Source organism: Saccostrea cucullata, unplaced genomic scaffold (genome assembly GCF_032062105.1).
Source record: "Saccostrea cucullata isolate Sc308-1 unplaced genomic scaffold, CSIRO_AGI_Scuc_v1 ctg8953, whole genome shotgun sequence".
Lineage (NCBI taxonomy): Eukaryota > Metazoa > Mollusca > Bivalvia > Ostreida > Ostreidae > Saccostrea > Saccostrea cuccullata.
Window position 1 is genome coordinate 1,376 of NW_026924969.1, and position 23,620 is coordinate 24,995.

Genomic DNA, 23,620 nt, shown 5'->3' on the forward strand with positions numbered 1-23,620 from the left:
TTAGACATATATAACTTGTATTAAACTTAATTACATCTTGTTTAATGTTTAATTGTTTCTCCATTCTTTTGTACTCATATTTTGACATTTGTTGCTAAATATATTATGTTTTTTACTAAATTTTTTAAACTTTTTGAAATTTTATCTTTAATTACCTGAAATTTCCTGTTTATAACGAATAACATAAGAAATATTAATATTTTCTTAACAGATTTTCAACGGAATCTATTTTAACCCACCAGTATCTGAAACATGCGGATCCGAGAATCAGGGAAAAGGAAGGTATAAAAATCTTGTTATTTAACGATCTTTAAGCGTGTAGGTTTTTAGTGACCTCGAGTATTTTTTTGTACTAGTATACAAAATCAGAAATCTCAATCGTCGATTTAATGACATACTTATCGTTGCATTGGCCTTTTATATGTGATTATCTGAGATAAAAGGCATTGGTTGAAGAAAGAAATAATCGGAAGACAGTACCAATATCAATACCACAGAAACAACAGTCGACATCATGCAGTATGATAGGGCTGGGCATTGGCCCGAGATTTCGTATTGCGATATTTGTAACTGTATTGCGATACGTATATTTTCAATGTAATAAAAATGGCATTTTCTTACTATATTTACCTTAATTTACATGCAGAATGTACATAACTATGATTAATTACCAACACGAAAAAAAAATCTTGTTGATTTCATTTAAGTTATGCTCTTAAATGTTTCCACAAAACAACTTCTGTCTTACTGTTTGGCTTAATAACAAACTTTTAAAGTCCTTTTTTTATATTTAATCATTTTAATGTCAAAATTCTTTAACCTAATCATATTGTCAATATATCGATATTTCAAAATCGTATTGCGATACGATATTTTTTGTCATTGTATTGCAATATATTGAAATATCGATATTATTGCCCAGCCCTACAGTATGATAACTGCGTTTATCCACTTTCTGTGTGTGTGGATGTTCTTCATGAATTGTTTAGGAGAACTAATCCGCTCTGGAAATGAGAGGAAAAGTTCTTGTTGCAGGGTCATCTCAACCAGTTCATGCGTATACCGGTAATATATCGTCAGATTTATTGCAGGAACCCACCCCCACCAACTCTGTTCCTATGGGCATGAATTCATATAATTTATTCAAATTCAATACATGTACAATGTAAATATTATGAATTCTATGTTTTCGAAATTTCCAAGTCCTTTTTCTTTACAGGATGCAACTAGGGTGTACGATATTCCTGGAGAGCTTTTTCCAGGGAAGCAAATAATACTAAAAGGGCGTGTTCCATGGGGATCGACATCGTAAGTACACGGGTAATAGAGAGCACGACAGCATTGTTTATATTTTTGTATGATGAGAAAAACGCCATTTTACCTGATGTATTCTTATCATAAGATTGGTTGATTATTAATAATATATTGTTTAACGTCCATCTCGAGAATTGTTCACTCATATGGGAAAGTCAACACTTGCCGATGAAAGCTGCAAATTTTGTCCAATACTCGTCACTTAGGGCCATTGAGCAGGGAGAGTTCGTTTTCGTGCCAGCACCTTCTGTGGCACGGGGCCTTTTTTATATGGTCTCATACGAAGGACAGGTCTTCACATCTCACATTGGGATTCGAACCTGCAGCGTAAAGATCAGCTCCTTACTTTGCGACTCTGGAACAAACGCTCTAACCACTGCGCCACGCGGGCGACTATCATAAGATAAAAGAAAGCAAATTTATTACAAGGGTGCACGTCCATGCAAATCTTATTTTGAGCCCTATAGCTTATTACAGACAGGGAGGCAATAGAGACACTATTGAAGTAACGCTAAGGGATCAAATGAAACATATGGAGATGACGAACAGTATTCAAGATCAAATTTACAAGTGCAGAGAACAATATAAAATAGGAGCAGATCAAACACGGACATCCAAAACATCAGAGGTGCGTGGGATCGGGTGCCCCGTAGGATTTTGCATCCCCTGCCAACCACCAAACCTGCCGTGTGCTCCTTGTCATGATGGGGGGGGGGGGGGCAAAAAACGTTGACAATTCAGTGTCTTAACAATTGGTTAACAATTAGTATGAGTATGAAAAGCGTCAGTCAGCATTTACGTTTGTTAAGTTGTTTTGCCAGAAAGGTCATTGTATTGACCATAAAAAGGACAATTAAATAAATTTGAAGTTCTAATTATGGTCAAGAAACTCCATCAGACCCAAACTTAATTTTACGTTTGTTCCTCCCCTGTAGATAAATATACAGTTTGGTTTCACCAGATATATGTAAACTTGTAAAAATTGTATTAAACTATTAAAATACTTTGATCTCTTCTTTTCCTCTTAAAGGTTCTCAATCAATATTTCTTCAACTCCAAAGATGGGCGATGGTGACATTATTCTCCATTTTAATGCCCGCCTCCCTGAAAGAGTTTGTGTGAGAAATGCTTTGATTAATGGCTCCTGGGGCGCAGAAGAAAAGGATCAGCCATTTTTCCCATTCTACGACGGCAGGTCTTTTACTTTTATAATAGAAGTCACTGATGATGCCTTCAGGATTTATGTAAATGGGAGACACTTCGTGAACTTTTCTCATCGTACTGGCTACCGAAAAGGCAACTATCTCATTTTAAGGGAGGGAGCAGAGTATTATGACGTCATATTCCTAGAAAAACCCGTAAGTAATAGAACATACTTCAATCTTTACGAACTGAAGGCTTATTACATACTGCATAGAAAGCAGGCTACATATTACTTTGGTATCACAAACACCTATCAAAGTTTGTCACACTGAGGGCTAGCATATTCCAAGTTTTTGAAAAAGAAATACTTATATGTTAAAGATTTTTTTCTTTCAATGAAAAAGCCATCTGATTAGAAGGCACTATCTGCATATCTATTTTTACAACTAGTGTTGGCAAAGAGAACCCGGTTAACCGGTTAACCGTCGAACGATGCGAGTATCGGTTAGTAAGACTGCTATTCGGTTACTCGGATAAAAATACATTTTTCATGGTAAATACGTATAAAATGATTTTTGTGCTATTTGTAAGCGTATATTGACACATTTCCCGAATTCAATGACCGTTAATTACCGTTAGCTATAGGCTTGCTTTACTGGTTTACAATTGGGATCGATTTGTTTTGATTAGTTTTCACAGCGTATATACAATGTAATTGATGGCTTTGATTACCATGAGGGTACATGTTTTGAAAACTTGAGTTATAATTTCTCAAGTTGACCTGTGATAGTTAGAGGAACTTACTTTCACAAGATGCCGCCGCAAACATCTAAAGCGTGGATATATTCAAAAACAAAAGCGACTGAATCGAAATCTATCAAATGCAAATTATGTGAATCGATATTGTCGTATACGGGTGGAACTACAAATATGCTAAATCACCTTAGATTGAAACATAATTCGGAAAGCAGTGATTTGCAGGAAATTCCACAACAGGGTCGTGTGTTATTTTTTTCTTAAACGAAAACAAACTGACTGTTTCAAGTGACATTTAAAATCAATAGTGTTCGAAGATGTTGTGTTTTTTAAAGTTTGTATTTGTAAATAAATTAAAATTCATATACGTTGCATTTGTGGATTACTTTTACCAATAAGTAAAAGGATGAGGTTAGTAATAAATACGGAAACTTTAGCAAAAATCATCCGAGTAACCGGGTACTCGATCGGAAGATAAAGCGAGTAACCGGTTACTAAAAATCGTCCGATTTGCTAACACTATTTACAACCAAAAGATAACTCAAAATTTCAAAGTTTTGCAATAATTCTCTCTTTTTTCCAGATCATTCCATTCAGTGCAATCATTCACAAAGGAATGAAAATTGGAAAGACTTTAAGAATTCGAGGCATGTGCACAGACCAAGATGGGTATAGTTTCTTTAGAAACTTCAATCCAACTGTATTTCAAACTTAGATTTCTTGAAAAAATATGGTTATTGTTATTTTGCAGATTTGCGATTAATTTCATGGATGGAGGCAGTAATATCTACTTTCACTTTAACGCCCGACCTAGGGAGGCATTAGTCGTAAGGAACTCCAAGTTTGGAGGCTGGGGGAAAGAGGAAAAAGATTGTCCAGCAGGATTTCCATTTAACCCTCTAGAATACTTTGATGCCTCGTTTGTCTGCATGGAAGACAAATTTGCAGTAAGCATCAGAGTTAGCCAACTAATTCACGTGTCATGGATCCCATGCCTGTATCTTTTACAAGAAAGAAATCAGTGCAAATACCAAGTGTATATTGCAGTTAGGAAAACTGATATTGTAGATGCCTATTTACGAGAGGTGTTATTTTTTAAAGGTGCAGAAAAAGAATGGAAAAATATGTTAACTGTTTTTTTTAAACATTTTTATTAAGTCTGTACTGTTATAATTGCTGAAACTTCTAAATATCTTAAACCATTAATTCCCAAATGTACCAACTTAGAGTTTCATGAATTGATAGAATAAAAAAGAATTTATAAGCTCCATTTTAATCATTTAAGGTGTATGTGAACGATGGACATTTCATAGATTTTTACCATCGAGGCAATCCCACCAACATCACGGTTCTCAATGTCACTGGTAGTGTTAACATCTTTGACGTGGACTGTTTGGAGCCGGTGGTCTGTATATTGCAAACAAAAACTACACTTATAGAATATAACCCTAATACAACAAAAAATCCTATTTGTTTGTAGTGTTTATAGTCATATAGGTTTCTATAATGTTTTCAGGGAGAAGACTCTATGACTGAGGTGGAATCTGGCTTGGAGAAAGGGGACATCTTTGTTCTCAATGGCATGATGAAAAATGATGGAAAAACGTACGTCCTATTACTATTGATGCCTTTTACATTTACTGTCTGATATTAAGTCATTAGAAGAAGTCGTTTTACAAAATAGCTATTGAGTTCGTTCTGAATCCCTCTGTTTCCTTTTAATAGGTTTGCGATCAACTTCCTGAATGGGTTTTCTGCGGACGGAGACATTGCCCTACATTTTAATCCGCGGAGGAATACGGGAGATGTGGTTCTTAACAGTCGGTTTGGAGGGGCGTGGCAGAATGAGGAGAAGGTCCCCTTACCCTTGGTCTTCTGGTCTAACAGGCCATTTCAAATCAAAATAGAGACAAAGAAACGAAAATTTACGGTACAATAGTCTGTTTCTTCAATAAAGACCAAATTAATCGCAATATGTACTTTCATCAATATTCATATTTACATTCAATTAATGAAAAGACGAACTTAAATTTTCGTGTATAAATGAATTCTTATGTTAGTTAAGTCATTATAGACTTAAGATGTAAGACTGATCAGTAAATGTGAGATACCATTAATATTAATTTACATGTATATGAAATAGTCCAAAATTTTAACCGCAGATCTCACTAAATGGGGTTCGACTAGCACAGTATAGAATGCGTGACAGTGTCGAGAAAATCCGGGCTATTCAGATTTCCGGTGATGTCTTCATACTAGAGACGCTGCTGATGAAAAGATTGGTAAACTCTCTCTCTCTCTCTCTCTCTCTCTCTCTCTCTCTCTCTCTCTCTCTCTCTCTCTCTCTCTCCTTGTGTGTGAATGCAGGTGTTGAATATGTTGTTTTTAAGTGCGTATATCTTTATTAAAACATATGAAGGAGGAGCCGATTTGGGAGCGGTTGCCCGGAGGATTAAGACCAGGAAGTTGGGTTATTCTTCAGGGAACCCCAAAAAAGTACTGGACAGGGTAAGTTAAGTTTGTTTACTTTTCAGAAGTTAAATCAAATAAAAATTTACAATCCTACAAAGGCTTTGAATTATAATTCTATATACTGTACTTTCGAGATTTGAAAATAATGGATTCTGATTCGAAAACATTTATCATTCCTTGAAAACAAGATTTCTACTTAAAGGATTCAACTGTTTATCTTAACTAGATTTTCTCAACAATTATACATCTAAAACATGTATATTTCAAACTTCCTCTCTGACATATAAGCTGCATTTTACAAATCCAAAAATATAATGTATATAATGTATAAAAATAAAATATTATGATTTTAGTATTATTATAAGTACATGCTTTTGCCAGATTTGGTATAAATTTTCGGTACGATGACCGGGAGGACGGAGACATTGCTTTTTTCTTCAATCCCCGGAAGAACGACGGACAGGTAGTCAGAAATCACAAACAGTATAACCAGTGGGGACCGGAAGAGAGAAGTACCCCCAACTTCCCATTTGATGCCGGAAACACTTTTGAAATAGTTTTCTTTGTCAGAGAAGACAAGTTTTTGGTAAGTAGCCATCCTTCTATAATACAGAAGGGTGCGTATCCATCTCTTATCTGCAACTCCTTCTTTACCACTCAATAAAATTATTGAAATTAAACAATGTTTAATGAATGATACTTTCACTGATTCTTTATTACATTATGCTATTGTGACCTCCTATTTCACTTTTTGATCTGACACTTATTTTGGGTCTTCCAGACAAAACAAAACTTTGCAATTATAATTTAGTTAGCTCAGTACTCAAAGTGCAGTTTTACTTTGTGTAGCCATGTTCTAAAGATACAAAAAACAGGCCGCCGAGTTAATGTATGTATGTACTTAGTCAAGTCTCACACATTATTTATACCACAATTTCAGAATATCAGCAATATATATGGCCACTTACCAAAGTTGATTATTTATCTACTGGAATTTAAGGGATTTCTTACATGCAAATTAAGATAAATATATTTTTGTCTTGCAGACATATGTGAACAGCAAATCCTTTATCGAATTTAATCATCGTCTTCCTTTGGAAAGAATCAACTTTCTCTCAATGAAAGGAGACTGCAACTTCTACGAGCCAGAGCTGCTTGTTTAGATCATAGAAGAACAGTGTCACATGTTCAGTGATATACTAGTAGCATAAACATTCTATGTTTCAAAAGCTTTGATCTGTTTATTTATTTTTAAAAGGTTCATATTTATATATGTCATTGTGCTTCCTTTTTCAATAATTTAATCAAATACTGCTAGATGTTATATTTTTTTTTATAAAAGTAATGTGCAATTTTTGCCGTCAATGTTTTAAGAAAGGGATCCAATGCACACCCAGGGGAAAGGAAATTTTATTCGTATAAGAAAAAGTTATAGTGATGGTACACAAAAGGTTATATGTATGTATAAATTCAGTTGAAATTTTAATTATTCAATTTTTGCTTTAAATAAGAAATGGAAAAAATTAAATGGATTCATGTAATGCAACTTCTTATATAAGACGCTCTTTCCCCAATTTTTTTTTAAATGTACTTGACAAATTTGTAGAAATTGAACATTTTCTTCAGTTTTCTTTATTTGTTTGGATGCAACATCATTCAAATGTAACATAGAGAGTATGCCTTTAGGACTTGCTGTGGATGTATTGAAATAAAAATAATCTGCTTTGTTGAAGTTTCTGCTTAATATGGAAGGGTGTTGGTGTCACCTGGATACTTTATTTTTTTTATCCAAACTTTAATCTGTAAATATTCTTTAATCTGTAAAATTTACACTTCTATCTGTTAAATTTACACTTTAATCTGTAAATTTTACACTTTAATCTGTAAAATTTACACTTTAGTCTGTACAATTTACACATTAATCTGTAAATTTTACACTTTAATCTGTAAATTTTACACTTTTATCTGTAATTAAAAAATCAAATTGAATGAATTAAAACTTGGAGACTGAATAACGACAATATTTTTAACAATAAACTATAACAGAAAAAAAACAAATATCTACATGACAAAAAGACTTCCTGTTTTTCTTTCTTGTTTGTTACAAATTTATATTTTGGCATTTTGTTCAAAATGAAATATAACAGATATAACTCAGATTTCTATGTTTTAGAGCTTTTATGCATATGGTGAATGTAAAGAAAAATCAAAGAAATCACAAGTGCCGTTTCAGTCTTTTTATTATTATTCTTTTCATTTTGGGGTAAGTAAGAAAAAGGGATAGCATAAACGTTAAGTATAAAAAGCAAACATATATTTATAAGCTACATATTACACTGTTTATACATGCACATCAAATTGAAAGTATAAAATGAATTTTTTGTCAGGGAAGAATAATTTACAAAATATATTGTTACAGCTAAATTATTTTTAAAACTTATGCTGAATATTCACCTACATACCTCGGAATGAAATTTTAGGCAGGGGCAAAAACAAGATGAATAAGTATTAAAAATTTTGTTGATAACATTAGATTTTAAATGATTTTAAGGCAATGAGACATTACCTTTAGAGCAACCCTCAGACTACGAACAATAGAACAGAACAAGTCAAACTATTTTTTTCTTACTTAAGCATCGATTATAGATGGAAAAATACAATTAAAAATATAAAAACGGGTTATTTTTTAACATAACAGTATATATAATGTATTAAATATCAGCAATAAAATGCATTGTAAAATTAATAAAGAACAATAAAAAATAACGTTTTTACTTCGATGTTTAACTATCCTGCGGTTGGTTAATCAAGTGATCCTGCACCCTCTAGTTCTTCATTTTGCTCAAGAAATTCGTCGTCAGGAGACGGGGTTTTCAGAATCTCCTTTTCATTATAAATGACCCTTTTTTCTGCATATGCAATGCTCGGTTCACTTTTTAAAATATAACAAATAACAAAATTAGACTATTTAGACATTATATATACGTCAGAATAGCAAGAAATACATTTCTATCTTTTCATAGACTACCGTAATTTGGCTGAAAACTGCCGGATAAGCGTTAAAAATAATTCAATCATTGACATTTATAAATTTTACAAACGAAAAATGAGATGATGTTTTATCAGTGTAATTTTTTTTTCTCTTTCATTTCTTTAATTCAATCAGACTGAGAAAAAAAACTCCCATATGAAGTGATTACGTTTCGTACACTTACCTAATATCTCCCAACCTGAAATCATAACAATAAATAGTTTTCAGATTAAACGGTGCTGTGTGAAATAAAATGAAAGAACAAATTATATATTTTGGCTATGATTCGGGCCTATAGGAGAACTTTGTTGTATATATTTTGACTTATATCCCACTGTATATTAAACACAAAGAGCAATCACAAGCTTAAACCTTTTACAAGGCCACATTGCAGCCTGATCAGGGTTTCCTTTTAGCCTATTTTTCTTTTTTTTTTTAATTCATTCAAAACATCATTTGGATTGCTATTATTCAACTTGTTTCCAACATCTTAAATATTAATGAATTTATTAGATGCATCATGTGTACCACTGTTTTATGTAAGATGGCAATTTTAGTTATAATTTTTGCGAATCCAAAGCCGACGGTTTAGTTTAATTCTATTTGAAATATAAATATTTTTAAATAGTTAATAAACGGAAAACAACTATATATTAATAAAAAAGATATAACTAATCAATTAATTACTTTGAGACAATGATGTCAACCATGATGCGAAATTCTCCCCTTAACCTGGTGCATCTATGTTGATCATGCCTAGATGAGCAATTGGATTCCATCTTTTCCCATAACGTCTGAAACTGGGCTACCTTCTCTTGTAGTTGTAAAAGTTGTGCTTTATAACTTTTCTTAAATTTCAGTATCTCTGTTTCCGATCTGTTCAGCTGAAATCAATATTTAATTTTATATGTTGTGCATTATTTATTTGATATATTGTGATATATTGACACTGTCATGCCTTTATGCATATACTATTCTCAAAGAAACAGATACGAACAGATACATACCTTAATCTGATATTGTTGTGCAAGGTATCGCTTTTCTGCCTCTAGTCGAATGTTATAGATATTCCTAATGATATGTGTGGTCTGAATGATCTGTGCATCCCAATACTGCTGTATTCTTGTTTTGTCAAATACCCACTCGTCATACATCTTTATTCCGATGGTCTGTAATTAAAAAAAAAAACAACATTGCCCTACCTTTTCTCCGTCTTTTTTTCAATAATAACATCTTAAATATTAATTCAATATAAAAATGATTATGTTTTTTTTTAGTTTTAGTGAAGTGATTCTTCGTGTCTTCATAACAAAGAAACAAAATGACACAGACTACATACCTTATTGTGTGTTGTTTGGAAGAATGTTCGTTCTGCATTGCACATGGCTAGACGACTGTGGGCAGTCTTTAAATTCCACTCTTTCGTATTTGAAAAAGTCACATTCCACTATAAAAGAGGGTCATATAACTTAAAATCATTTAATTGTTAATATGGAAACAAAATTAATTTGATTACTCGGTTACTGCAAATTTAATAATAAAAGATTATGATCATAAACCTCTTTCATTTGGCTAACTGTGGAGGATAATTTTTCATTACTCTCTGACAGGGTGGCGACCTTCTCTTCTAATGACTTTATTCTGCTATTTTTAATTTCCAGTGCCCTTTTATATCTAAAAAGAAAAGTAAATTTATTTTATTATGAAATTGAAAATAAACGCATTAGATTCTACAGCATGTTGTTACTATCATGTGTACATGATGTAAAACATGGATAAAAGTGTAGAATTGTAAAATCAATCTTTTAAAGTTTTTCGAGAATAAAATACGCCTAGGTAATAACTGCATTTGAATTTTCTTTTATCTATTTGTGCTGAATGCTTAAATCAGGAAAAAATGTATTAGAAACAAACCTAATTTCATTTCTTTCAAGTTCATCGATTCGTTCGCGTTCTTTGCTGCAGACTATTGAAATGTCGGTGAATTTGTCTATCATATCGTCCCACTGCAACTGATATTGTGATCTTATCCTTTCCTCTAGACTGACTTCCTGTTTTGTAAATTTATCAACCGTTGTTTTCAACGAAAAAATCCTTTCATGGAGTTCCTGTATTCTTGGGTGATAATACGATACGTTTCGGATCAGAATCTCAAGGTCCTCTCGTAATTGATAGATGTCTTCGAGCTCTAGGATGTCGCCTTCATCAATTGTTGACATACCACCAAAAATCAGCAGCAGTGATCGAACATTGAAATCAATGTCAGCATAAATGTGTGACTGCGGAACACAGGGTACCGGGCAGCTCTCCATGTTGATATACCTGGAACTGCTGTTATAGATTACACCGTGGGTTTATATATACATGTCAGCCGCTGTGTGCAAAAATTCTTAGAAGCAAATGAACGTCATCATTATTATTCAGAGTTTCTCGGAAGTTCAGAAGTTATGACTATATTCATTGCTTCGTCTAAGCGAAAATGCAGAGCGTATATTCTGATCAAATAAGAAAACAGCTATTAAACTGCATTAATTCTATATAATCTTCTAGAGAAACCAGAAGTCTTTGATCAGGCTGTAGCTCTTCTGGTTTGTATTTGTTACAAAGGAAAAGAAACACTTGCACTTAATATTATGCTTCAGCAAAACATGTAATTTAGATTTAATTGATTTCTAAAGATTTATTGCAATCAGATTAAAACTGCTTGAGAAGAAGTCTTTTGAAAAAGTTTTCTAAAAATTGATTAATAAGAAACCAAGGTAAAACTGCTCAAAGAAATCAAAAAATGATACAAAATTTTGCATCCCTTTTTAGTCTACTTGTGTGCATATTTATAATGAAATCAGGTCCAAACAGTAGGGATAATAGCATTATTAAGTATTTTACAATTTTTTATACCCGCACTTTCTAAAGAAAGTTCGGGTATATTGTTGTTACTCATGTCCGTCCGTCCGTCCGTCCGTCCGTCTGTCACACTTTTCTTCCCTGAACTCCTCTTACATTTTACACAGTAGCCTAATCATCTTTTGGGAGATGGTTGGTGGTGTCATGTAGATGTGCAGTAAGGTTTCGGAATTTTGATTTTGCCCCGGGGGGTCAAATGGGGGTCGAAAAATGACGTTTTTTATGCAAAAAGCCCCGTCTTCCCTGAACTCCTCTTACATTTTACACAGTAGGCTAATCATCTTTTGGGAGATGGTTGGTGGTGTCCTGTAGATGTGCAGTAAGGTTTCGGAATTTTGATTTTGCCCCGGGGGGTCAAATGGGGGTCGAAAAATGACGTTTTTTATGCAAAAAGCCCCGTCTTCCCTGAACTCCTCTTACATTTTACACAGTAGCCTAATCATCTTTTGGGAGATGGTTGGTGGTGTCATGTAGATGTGCAGTAAGGTTTCAGAATTTTGATTTTGCCTTGGGGAGTCAAATGGGGGTCGAAAAAATGATGTTTTTTATGCAAAAAGCCCCGTCTTCCCTGAACTCCTCTTACATTTTACACAGTAGGCTAATCATCTTTTGGGAGATGGTTGGTGTTGTCATGTAGATGTGCAATAAGGTTTCGGAATTTTGATTTTGCCCCAGGGGGTCAAATGGGGGTCGAAAAATGACGTTTTTTATGCAAAAAGCCCCGTCTTCCCTGAACTCCTCTTACATTTTACACAGTAGCCTAATCATCTTTTGGGAGATGGTTGATGGTGTCATGTACATGTGCAGTAATATAAGGTTTCGGAATTTTGATTTTGCCCCCGGGGGTCAAATGGGGGTCGAAAAATGATGTTTTTTTATGCAAAAAGCCCCGTCTTCCCTGAACTCCTCTTACTTTTTACACAGTAGGCTAATCATCTTTTGGGAGATGGTTGGTGGTGTCCTGTAGATGTGCAGTAAGGTTTCGGAATTTTGATTTTGCCCCGGGGGGTCAAATGGGGGTCGAAAAATGATGTTTTTTATGCAAAAACCCCGTCTTCCCTGAACTCCTCTTACATTTTACACAGTAGCCTAATAATCTTTTGGGAGATGGTTGGTGGTGTCCTGTAGATGTGCAGTAAAGTTTCAGAATTTTGATTTTGCCCCAGGGGGTCAAATGGGGGTCGAAAAATGATGTTTTTTATGCAGAAAGCCCTGTCTTCCCTGAACTCCTCTTACATTTTACACAGTAGCCTAATCATCTTTTGGGAGATGGTTGGTGGTGTCCTGTAGATGTGCAGTAAGGTTTCGGAATTTTGATTTTGCCCCAGGGGGTCAAATGGTGTACTAAAAATGATTTTTTTTATGCAAAAACCCCGTCTTCCCTGAACTCCTCTTACATTTTACACAGTAGGCTAATCATCTTTTGGGAGATGGTTGGTGGTGTCATGTAGATGTGCAGCAATGTTTCGGAATTTTGATTTTGGCCCAGGGGGTCAAAAGGGGGTCGAAAAATGACGTTTTTTATGCAAAAAGCCCTGTTTTCCCTGAACTCCTCTTACATTTTACACAGTAGCCTAATCATCTTTTGGGAGATGGTTGGTGGTGTCATGTAGATGTACAGTAAGGTTTTGGAATGTTGAATTTGCCCCGGGGGGACTAATGGTGTCGAAAAATGATATTTTAAAAAGTGAGGTCAAGGTCAAAGGAAAATTCAAGGTCAAAATAAGTTGACGTATTAATAGCTCTTAGCAGTATGTATCAGCATATGAGGTTTGATAAATATATCTTGAATTGTTTATTCAAAACTGGTCTAGACATTAATTTTAGAAAAGTGATATCAAGGTCACAGGAAAAGTCAAGGTAAAAAAGAGTGAAGCATCGTAAAGCTTACATCAGTATGTATCATCATGTGAAGTTTCATTACACAACTTGAATGGTTTCTTTAAAATAAAGCTAAACACTAATTTAAAGAAAAGTTAAGTGAAGGTCAAAGGAAAAGTCAAAGTCAAAAAATATTGCTGCAGTTGGATATTTACATCAGTATGCATCAACATATGAACTTTGATAAAAATATCTAGAAAGTTTCTTTGAGCCCGATGGAAAGCAGGGTTCGACATTAACGTTAGTCCGTTAGTCTCAGACTAATACATTTTCATTCGGACTAATAAAAATTGTAGCTAATTAGTCCGAACGGACTAATAAAGTTTTCTAGGGGGAAAAAAGAATTTACCGATGTTCAAATTTTCGACAACTTTCAATTGAAAACCCCATATTTATTTTAAGCTTTCTAGCTTCTTGGCGGGAAGTTAGGTAATTCTGAGTCAATTTGGCGCTTAATTTTAGGACTCATTGGTATGAAATTAAACATTTTAGTGATCATGATTTAGTGTAACAGTTTAGATGATGTAATCATGTATAGAGAAAAACGAATGAGATCGGGAATACGATCATAGTTCCTGATTGTGCGATTTCAACGAATTCTTGGTATAAACATTTCATGTAAATGCTTTGTTTTTTTAAAAAAAAAAGTATAAAAAGTACATTGCATCATAAGGAATGAAGCACTAGTCCGGCCGGACCAAAACCTATAAATGTTAGTGTCGAACCCTGTGGAAAGACAGATGGAAGGGTGGAGGACGGACATGACAAAAACTATACATGTATTCCTAATCATGGTGTGGCATAAAAAACTTGAATCTACATTATATGAGCATGTTCCATCTATCAAGATTATACAAGCAAATTCAAAGAATTGTGGTCCTCTGCTTTTTGTGTTTTACTGAATGAGATACCATAATTTATGGCAGATTGTGTGTCAAATATGCACCCCTATCATATATCAATTTTTGAAAATTGGGTCAAAGGGGAAAAATCATAGCATGCTCTGAAACATTTTGTTGCAGGTAATGTACATGTCAAATATGAAAGTCCTATCTCTTTTGAATCAAAAGTTATATATACAATATAATATTTTTGAAAAGTAGGTTAAACTTCTAGGTCAAGGTCACTGTCAACTCTTTACATTTACTACATATTAATTTTCCACGTAGAGTCAAAAGTCATGATATATTTAGAAAAGTCTTTTCACATGTAATAAACATGTATAATCTGAATGCCCTTTCTTTTCTCTTTCAAAATGATCAATTTAAAATGTTATTTTTTGGAAAGTAGGTAAAACTTTAAGGTCAAGGTCTCACTTGGGTTAAAAAATCATAGTATATTTAGAAAGTTTTGTGGTAATGTGCATGTGAAATATGAAAGCACTATCTCTTATCATTCAAAAGTTATGACCAAGGTTAAATTTATTGTGACAGATGCACATACTAGCTGTCAATAAGATGGACAGACTGACAGACAAATGAGATTTAGTGTCCCCTCCCTTTCCCCAAAATGGGGGACAAGAATGCCCTTGCTGTTCTTGAGAAGAAGATTTATGATGGAAAAAATCCCCTGCATATTTCTTAATGCAAATCAATATTGTGTTTTTATGTCATTTTGTTTGGTGTTAAACATCCCTCTCAGGAATTTTTCACTCATATGGAGACACCACCATTTGAAAAATAATGAGGACAAGTTAGATTTGAGGTCAACATTCATTTTAGGAGTTTTCAACCATTAAGATGTAAAGAAATATTAACTCGATCCTTCCCCTCACCCCTTCCCAGACCCCTGTTTGTTCATGTATGCAAAAAAAAAAAAATGTTTATACAAATAGTTTAATGTGGTCCATCTCTGAATGATTCTCATTCCTAATTCTAGGAAGATATGTTGACACAAATTCATGAATAAAATGTCAAGTAATCTTATCATTGATGCAGTTTTATTTAATTTAAGGCAGTCATATTGTGAACATTTCCAGCTCATTAGGAGAGTGAGGATGACCTCTAGGGGTTCATAACCTTTATACCATTAAATTTACATAACATAATAACACAAGAAACAATATTATGTATAGTCAAATGGAAAAAGTTTCCTACTATTTAGGAGTCACATGATCATTTGTCATTACAGGGACAGGGAAGTGGATTGGGAGATCCCCTCAACACCCCCCCCCCTTCCCCCGGAATTTGCAGGACTATAATATATACTGGAGGAAATAAGAATGACTTTGGATGCCCTAAGTGTCCCTCCACCCTAGAAAACAGACCAAACCATAACTTCTTTTTTTTCTTGCTTCTCAGGAAATTCTGGTCTGGAACCCCCCCCCCCCCCCCCCCCCCCTCCCAGAAAAAAATTCTGGATCTTGTAACTGAATGTAACGTTGATAACGGTGGATAACTCTTCAGAATGTGAAATTCGTCTATTGTAGCATCGGATGTAGCATCGGATGACCTTTGATCCTTTAAACTTTAACCTAACCGTTTGCATTTCAGACTATTTTACCCAAATCTATACCAAAACTTGTACTTACCGATTGTTATTATTTAGGCCCTGTCATCTTCATGAAATATAATCCACCATCTAACACAAAATGAAATAATTCCTACCGACATATATGCAATGATGCACACTAGTATCCTACTGCACGTGCAGTGAAATCTAAAATGATCACAAACAATTTATAAAGTATTTGCCTCTTATGTAAATTACGTACTACTTAGCGAGTTACGACGAACTTAGGTAGTACCTACGTACTACGTTACGACCGTTTCACGAAAGGTACTTAGAACTGTCGTAAATAATCGCACCTTACGTACTACTTAATTTTACCGGAAGTAAAAAAATAATGGCAGACGAAACACTTTCTAAAATTAAGAAAGAAAGGAAGAAGAATTTTACCGCGAAGGAGGTAGAGGCTCTGGTAGAGGAGAAACAAAAGGATATACTGTTTGCTCCACATAAGGACGTCAACACCAATCAGAAGAAGAACCAGTGTTGGAAAAACATTTGTTCCTTGTGCGTATACAGCATTTTATAATATGAACATTTTTGCTTTGTTTAATAATTCAGTATATTAATATAAAATTTATCCATCGTTTTAAATAATTCATTACGTAAGTCAATTTGTACACGAACTCGCTAAACATTATCCCTAATGCGCCCCTCATATTGATATTTATAATGTTCGAGTTTCCTCTTCAAGTCACATTTGTAACGCATCTCGGACAATAACAATAATAAAACATCAGAATGAAGAGCTTACAGTGAAGTATCATATGCTAGTAACTTAGCAATCATGTAAAGTGAGTCACAAAAGAGAAGGAAACGTTTACTTACTGAAACCAATGCAATGATGAATGAAATCGTCTGCATGTTTTCCTTTTGAGCTTGACCTTGACACTGTGAGAATATCCCTTATGAATATAAAAATATAATATTTTGGCTTTTAGTCCTATTCAATTTTACCTTTTCGGTACAACACACATTGCCACCTTACATTGGATATAAGGAAACAGAATGGTTTTATTTTTAATTTTCATATATATGTAATCCAGACCCACATGATCTTTTTCTCAATGACTTTTCTACTGATAATCCAGTGGTGGATCAATTTTTTTCTGAATGAATACAATTCATGGATTTGAAAAAGGAAAAACTTCTTTTTTGGAATTGAAAGTACTGTAAAACATTAGTTGTTTTTTAATATTTTTGTCTAACTTGACCATGACATGAAGTATGAGAGAGAGAGAGAGAGAGAGATAGAGGGGAGGGGGAGAGTCGTGAAATCGAATTCATTTCTTAGTCGGTTCAAAGATTCTTTTAATGTTAATGGTATTAGTTGGAATTGTAAGTAATAGCAAATTTCGTCGTTTTGGAAAAGTTGAGACAGAGATAATAAATGGTAGGCTAAAAAGAAAAGAAATGATTTTGACAAGCCGAAAAAGGGGGGGGGGGGCTATCATATTATTTGCAACAAAAAATTGGGGATGGGTTGTCCATTTCATAAATAAACAGCTAAATACATTTGTTGATTTAAATTTTTAGAGTTCAAGGAATTTAGAATTAAAGAGAGGAAAGGCCAATCCATTCCTGAACGTGTGGCTTAAAAATGATAAATAATTAAAATGCCAATATTTCTTTTAAGAGACTTTTGACAAGGACCATGTCATAAATGAAAAATGTTGAATATCAGCGTTAATTAGCATATAATTTCTGCTAATCTGGATAAGCATATAATATTCACTATCCTAACACGATATTATATTTCTCCGTTAAGGTACATGTAATCAAGTCCGTTAGGAACCGAAAAAAGGCGCAATTTTACCAGTTTATACTATTCTGAAGAATTAATTGAAATTTCTTATTTGAAATTCATTTTCAATCCACCTTTGTTACTCTGAAATGCGCAGTGTAAACGGTTGACCCAGGGGGAAATTTTCAATGTCAGAATATACAGTAAAACACGGTTTAAGCGAACCGGGGGGGGGGGGGGCTAGAGTTTTAGAAATAAGCTTGAAAGTTTTTGAATTTCCTCCTTCTCGATTTTTGCTTGCAAACAATTTTGCAAGAAAAAATATTTCATGCCATCCTAGAAATAACATGATTAAATACATAAACGTATTACATTTTGTGAACGCATGAATGGAAATAAATTACTCGTTTTAGTAGGGGAAAAAATCATTGAAGTATTTTACTATAAAGGCTTCTCAATAATATTTTATTTTGAATTTTAGAACTTTCTTTTTCTCTGACCTAAAACTCTTAAACCTATTGACTTTTTTCATCAATTAGAATAAACAGCATCGGTATCCAGGAGAGAACGTCCGCTGAAATCATCAAGAAATGGAGAGATATTTCATCTCAAACTAAAAAGAAAGAGGCCCATTACAGAAGGGAACTTGTAAGAACTGGCGGTGGACCTGCTCCTGTCAACTCCTCCGACATTGGTCAAAAGGTATACCATTCGAATTTATGTACATCAAATAATTGTAATTTAAAAAACTACAATAACTTAAGCATAATTATGTACTGCATAATTGATCACTAATTTTTAATTGCAGGTTGTTGCAATAATAGGCAAGACATCAATAGAAGGTGTAGAAGGCGGGTTTGATACAGATGATGTTAATGGCGAGTTCATTTATATTGATTTCAATTAGCCCCCCCCCCTTAAGTTTGCTTCCGACGCCTATTTTTATTAATGAAAACAAGTCATGCAAAATATTAAATATTTAATTTATATTTCAGAGGTCGATCTCTTTAAGGTAGAAGATGTGTGGCTCTCGCCAGCTACATCTACATCTGAGCGAGCTGCCGTCCCAACACCACGGCAATCCCCAGGTCCATCCTCCAGTGAACAAGCCGCTACCGCTACCCCAACACTTCCGGAGGCTCCAGAGAAGCAACTTCAACCAACCAAAACGTATGGGTATTTCTGAGGAAAAATTGAATTTTAAACTGATGAATTTACATAACCTTTTCTACATGTAAAAGTTTGTGATCTAAAATTTTATAGGAAAAAAGCAGCTTTAAAACGGAAAAGAACTGTGGAAGACGTTTACGATCTTCAGTGCCAAGTTCTTCAACAGGAGCTGGAGAAGAACAAGCTAGAGATGGAGAGAGCTAGACTTCAAATTAACATTTTAAAGTCAGTGCAGGAGAAAGTTGCAGCAGGGGGGCAAAATGACACTTTGAAAGACTTGTTCTCCACCTTGAGTGGCTGAGTGAGAGAGCGAGAGACTAAGAGAGAGTGTGTGTATGTGTGTTTTAATATTTTTGAATTACGTAAAATGAAAATACAGTATTACACACCAGAGAGAGAGAGAGAGAGAGAGAGAGAGAGAGTTTATTGTTTTGTTATATTAAATTATTAGTATTTATCAATTAATGTTACGCTGAATTGTTCAAAAACTTTACCAAAAATATCTGTAAATGAATTTAATTACAATTTTTGGTAATTTCTCATTCTCCATAGAAGTGAAATATGAATATCCCTAGTACCAACACATATGATTATCTATGAAGGTGAATTGTTTTATTGATGCTTATACATGTAGCACCTTACCTATGCAAATCGCTGTCTTATCAATTGCTCTCTGGTTGTTTTGCCGTCATTGACAGGGCCCTGGTAAGTTACCTCGTCTTGAGCTTCAACTAATGCTTCTTCAGGTTCCTCAAATACGGGAATCCGTTTATCAATACAGATATTATGGAGTTGACAACATACATATACAATCTTGCAGCATTTTGCTGGTGTGTACTCAAGAGCTCCGCCTGTTTTGTGGAGACACCTGTAAACAATCGATTATACTGTACAGCAGGAAATTAACTCGCGGAGTTAATATTTGCTATATTCGCGGAAAAAGGAAATGAATTTCCGCGAATTCATACAGTGATTAATTCTTTTTTTGAAAAGTATAAGGATAAATTAAAATATCACTGTTAGTAAATCGGGGAAAATTTTTCTGATGTCCACAATGATCAAAGTACATTTGAAATGGATTACCTGAAGCGAGATTTCAGCACTCCAAAGGCCTGTTCAACTACCACACGAGTTCTCCTGTGAGATCCATTATACCGCTCTTCTCCTCGGGAAGTTGGATTACCAACTGGTGTCAGTAGCCATGGTCTTAAAGGGTACCCAGAATCGCCCAAGATCCACCCATTCATTTGCCCATTCTCAAATTTCTGTGCAATCGAACAATTGGCCCATATAAATGCATCATGCGTTGATCCTGGCCATTTACTAACAATGCTCAGAAATCTGTTAGAGAAGAAACCAAATAAGTTGCATATATCTGTATTATAATCAAAATATTACTGCTAAATTATATCAAGTTGTACTATAGCCTAGGTAGAACATTCGTGCAAAATAAATCAAAATAGAAGGAACGGTATACATGAGTGTCTTTTTCCGGAATTGGACATGTACACGGGATGTTTTGGGGTCACGTAATCAATATTAATTGGAGGCGTGGCTATCGATCAGCATCATTATCGACATCTCTCTCTCCCTCTAAAATCTGAATATGTGTATGGTATATAACAGCGATGTTGATATGAACTTTTTTTTAAATGTGGGGACACGCACAATTTATTTGCTACATTCTGAAAATGGCAATCAAACACGCCCCAAGACGTGATTTATATATCAAGATTAGGTTGAAGAATTGTACAATGATTTATATCATAAAAAGAAACACGAAACTTCAATTTACGGGATATTTTCTGGGTATTTAATCCACCAATTCTGTACTAGTCTTCATAGTGAATTTCACTCGTAATTTTTTTTTCAGTGAAAAGGGGCTAGGATATTCATTAATATTTACATTTCCAATGTCTTTGTTCGAGATAAAATTACAAATAGTTAATGTACTTTATTTCATCGATAGGCGCTGTAAAATCAAAAATTCACGTGCAGGGCTGGACAAAAAGAGACAAGAAGTGGGCTGGGGTTCTAGCACGTGCCGGATTGGGACCATGTAAATTAGGAATAATTGTCAGATTTTCCGATTTCATGATGATGATCAATCGATTGGCTTGCGTGATTATTTTATGCCTTCGGCGTTTATGCAAATTAACACGAAAGCCAATTAATAGATTGATCACATCATGAAATCGAAAAATAAGACAGTTAGTCTTGAAATACAACCACTTATTCTGAAAGTAAATTAAATTTTTATGAGAGAGAGAGAAATCTAGAGAATGTACACATATGAATTGAATCATTTCTTTTAGATACTAAAGTTGGCACTTCCAGATACTTATTCAAAACTTGCATGAAGCTGCCCCCCCCACCCAAACTTTTTTCCCAACATTACTTATACTGTAGTAGATGTTCATTGAAAGGCTGGTTGCCCCCCCCCCCCTTTCAAAAACGATGTATACCTGGCTGTGCGTAATACTAGTAGTTTTATTTTTAGTCCTCATACGTTATCCTTTAAAATTGAACAAAAACAAATAAAAGAAACTCATAATCGTAAATGAAATATGACAACATGTGATGCTTCTTTCCAAACTTTGCTGGATAGTTTTTCATAGTTTTTTTTTTTTTACACGTCAAATATATTTACTTCATATCACAATCAGCTATGGCCTGGACGTTGATAGAATGATATCCTTTTCTGCAGACGTACAAATGTTCATCTGTTGTAGGTGCCGTGATGGGTATGTGAGTCCCGTCGATGGCGCCAAGGACATTAGGGAAACCAGCGATTGCATGGAAACCAACCTTCGTCCTTGTTGTCTCAGCATCACCAGTCGGAAACTTGATGTTGTTCATTGTCCGACACAAGATATTGATAACATCGTCTATAGACCTAATCAAAATTTTATATTGAATAAATTTATCATAAGGGCATTTTTAAAATTTACCCTCTCGCTGCCGACGGACGAAAAAATGGACCAAATTAATCTTTTTTTAATCTTCAAGCATTTTAAGGAATCGATCTCTCATCCCTTCAACAGCTGTATTTCAATGTTTCTTTCCTTTTCTGCCTTTATAGGTCTTTCTCTTCCAATTTTTTTTATCATGAGTTGGGAGAGGACAAATTAATATTTTTTGAAAAAGGCCTATTGTAATTTGGATTATACTATCATAAAAATTAATTTTATCATCCTTGTATTTAAATACCTGCAAACAGATGACTTGGAAATTCCCATAGTGTCTCCAAACACTCTCTGCTGGGAGCCGGAAGCAAGGAATCTTAATGTAGCAAACACTTGCAATGAGGCTGGAAGACTCGCAGATCTTTTTGTTAGTCTCTCTAGACGATCTTGAACTATGTCAATGATACTAATGATGGTCATTCTGTCTAATCGGTAACGATGGATAATATCGATGTCGTCATAAGCATCAAGTGGATTCTGCCTGTCCCGGAACACGCGCTGTCTGCGTAAATTTCGACGCACCTGTTCGTCTGTGACTATCATGAACGCTGCCATCTTTGAAAATTAACGTTAGGACGTAATTTTACGTCACCTCCAAGGTGACGTAAAGTTACGTCGTAACGTAGGATACAACGTGAATTAAGACGCTTTCGTGAAACGCCGAAATTTAGCTACGCACCACTTACGTTGTACTTACGTACTACGTACAACTTACGATGCTTTTGTGAAACGTTATTTGTTAGATTGCTGAAAATTCATATCAAGCGAGTTTATTGCCTGTAGAGATTACTATAAATGGCTGGGAGGTGGACAAAATATACATATTGGCCAGAGAATGTGTCCAAAATTAGGGAGTGAAAGGTAGTTGATTGACTAATGCTAGAAAGTGGAGAAATTCTGCCCAAAAGTGCTAAAAAAAATATTGCGCGTAAATTGCACCTTTTTTGCATATGGGGATCTGTAGCGTTATGATCAAAGACAAATATATAAAACCAGATCTGCAGCTACATGGTCACCTGAGCATATTATGCTCAATTTGATGAATACATGTATTATGTAAATTATTGAATTATATTGACTTTTTCCTTGGTAAAGCCCAATATGAAGAAGTGTGCATTTAGAGGCAAACACCATAGTGCGGGTATTACTGTCTCATGACAGCATCTAGTTTTTATTTGTATTTAATAACCATGGCAATATCATAATTCAATAAATCAATAAAACGATACAAAAAATTTTCTGAGTTTGAAATATTGTTATTTTCTTCAGTTATATTAATTTAAAGGTAAGTAATATATATTTCTTAGGTACCAGTTGACAGTATTTTAACCAAAATATATTATACTAAACACATTGTGGCTAAAAACCACTGCATGTGATCTGAAGTGGATTTTCACAGAAAAGAACAACGATAACAAGATAAATGTTGGTCATTGTTACGTAATTTCATGTCTCCACAAATAGGATGCTGGTATGCAATAAATGAAAGGCAAGCATTTTATAACATTAATTAGACGTCAAACATCTTATACTAAAACAATAATAGTTGCTGAATTGCAAAAAATTAGATAAGTTGTAAGAGAGAGTCACGTTAACTTTTTACTGTTCAGTTTTCCATTCCAATAAAACATAACTAGTGAAGACTATTTATTAATCATAATTTATACCTTTGGAACTGAAAAAAGAAAGATTGTGATCTTAGAACAGTAATTATTTCGTTAAAATAGTTCT

At 34.3% G+C, this 23,620-nt stretch overlaps 4 protein-coding genes and 1 long non-coding RNA gene across 5 annotated transcripts; 2 read left to right on the top strand and 3 right to left on the bottom strand.

Annotated features, from left to right (window-relative positions):
• Positions 1-209: 209 nt before the first annotated feature.
• LOC134267742 (uncharacterized) lies at positions 210-7,417 on the top strand. Its single transcript, XM_062749954.1, has 12 exons — positions 210-282; positions 1,220-1,308; positions 2,345-2,672; positions 3,797-3,882; positions 3,965-4,160; positions 4,499-4,618; positions 4,730-4,818; positions 4,939-5,143; positions 5,376-5,495; positions 5,633-5,721; positions 6,067-6,271; positions 6,732-7,417. Exons 1-12 carry the CDS (start codon positions 253-255, stop codon positions 6,846-6,848), a joined length of 1,674 nt encoding a protein of 557 aa, XP_062605938.1. The 5' UTR covers positions 210-252; the 3' UTR covers positions 6,849-7,417.
• Positions 7,418-8,482: 1,065 nt separating this feature from the next.
• LOC134267740 (uncharacterized) lies at positions 8,483-9,858 on the bottom strand. The gene is made up of 3 exons (XR_009992221.1): positions 9,724-9,858; positions 9,389-9,600; positions 8,483-8,617 (listed from the first exon to the last, which is right to left on the bottom strand). It is a non-coding gene; the product is annotated as an uncharacterized LOC134267740 (long non-coding RNA).
• Positions 9,859-9,914: 56 nt separating this feature from the next.
• On the bottom strand, positions 9,915-11,360 carry LOC134267745 (uncharacterized). The gene is made up of 4 exons (XM_062749958.1): positions 10,631-11,360; positions 10,276-10,390; positions 10,056-10,163; positions 9,915-9,929 (listed from the first exon to the last, which is right to left on the bottom strand). The coding sequence occupies exons 1-4, from the start codon at positions 11,026-11,028 to the stop codon at positions 9,915-9,917; spliced, it is 636 nt and encodes a 211-aa protein (XP_062605942.1). The 5' UTR covers positions 11,029-11,360.
• A 4,882-nt stretch (positions 11,361-16,242) lies between these two features.
• LOC134267744 (uncharacterized) lies at positions 16,243-19,393 on the top strand. The gene is made up of 5 exons (XM_062749956.1): positions 16,243-16,516; positions 18,293-18,455; positions 18,562-18,631; positions 18,749-18,923; positions 19,017-19,393. The coding sequence occupies exons 1-5, from the start codon at positions 16,347-16,349 to the stop codon at positions 19,222-19,224; spliced, it is 786 nt and encodes a 261-aa protein (XP_062605940.1). The 5' UTR covers positions 16,243-16,346; the 3' UTR covers positions 19,225-19,393.
• Positions 18,818-22,571, bottom strand: LOC134267743 (putative nuclease HARBI1). Its single transcript, XM_062749955.1, has 5 exons — positions 22,134-22,571; positions 21,574-21,819; positions 20,007-20,264; positions 19,566-19,791; positions 18,818-18,935 (listed from the first exon to the last, which is right to left on the bottom strand). Exons 1-4 carry the CDS (start codon positions 22,442-22,444, stop codon positions 19,566-19,568), a joined length of 1,041 nt encoding a protein of 346 aa, XP_062605939.1. The 5' UTR covers positions 22,445-22,571; the 3' UTR covers positions 18,818-18,935.
• Between the last annotated feature and the right edge of the window lie 1,049 nt (positions 22,572-23,620).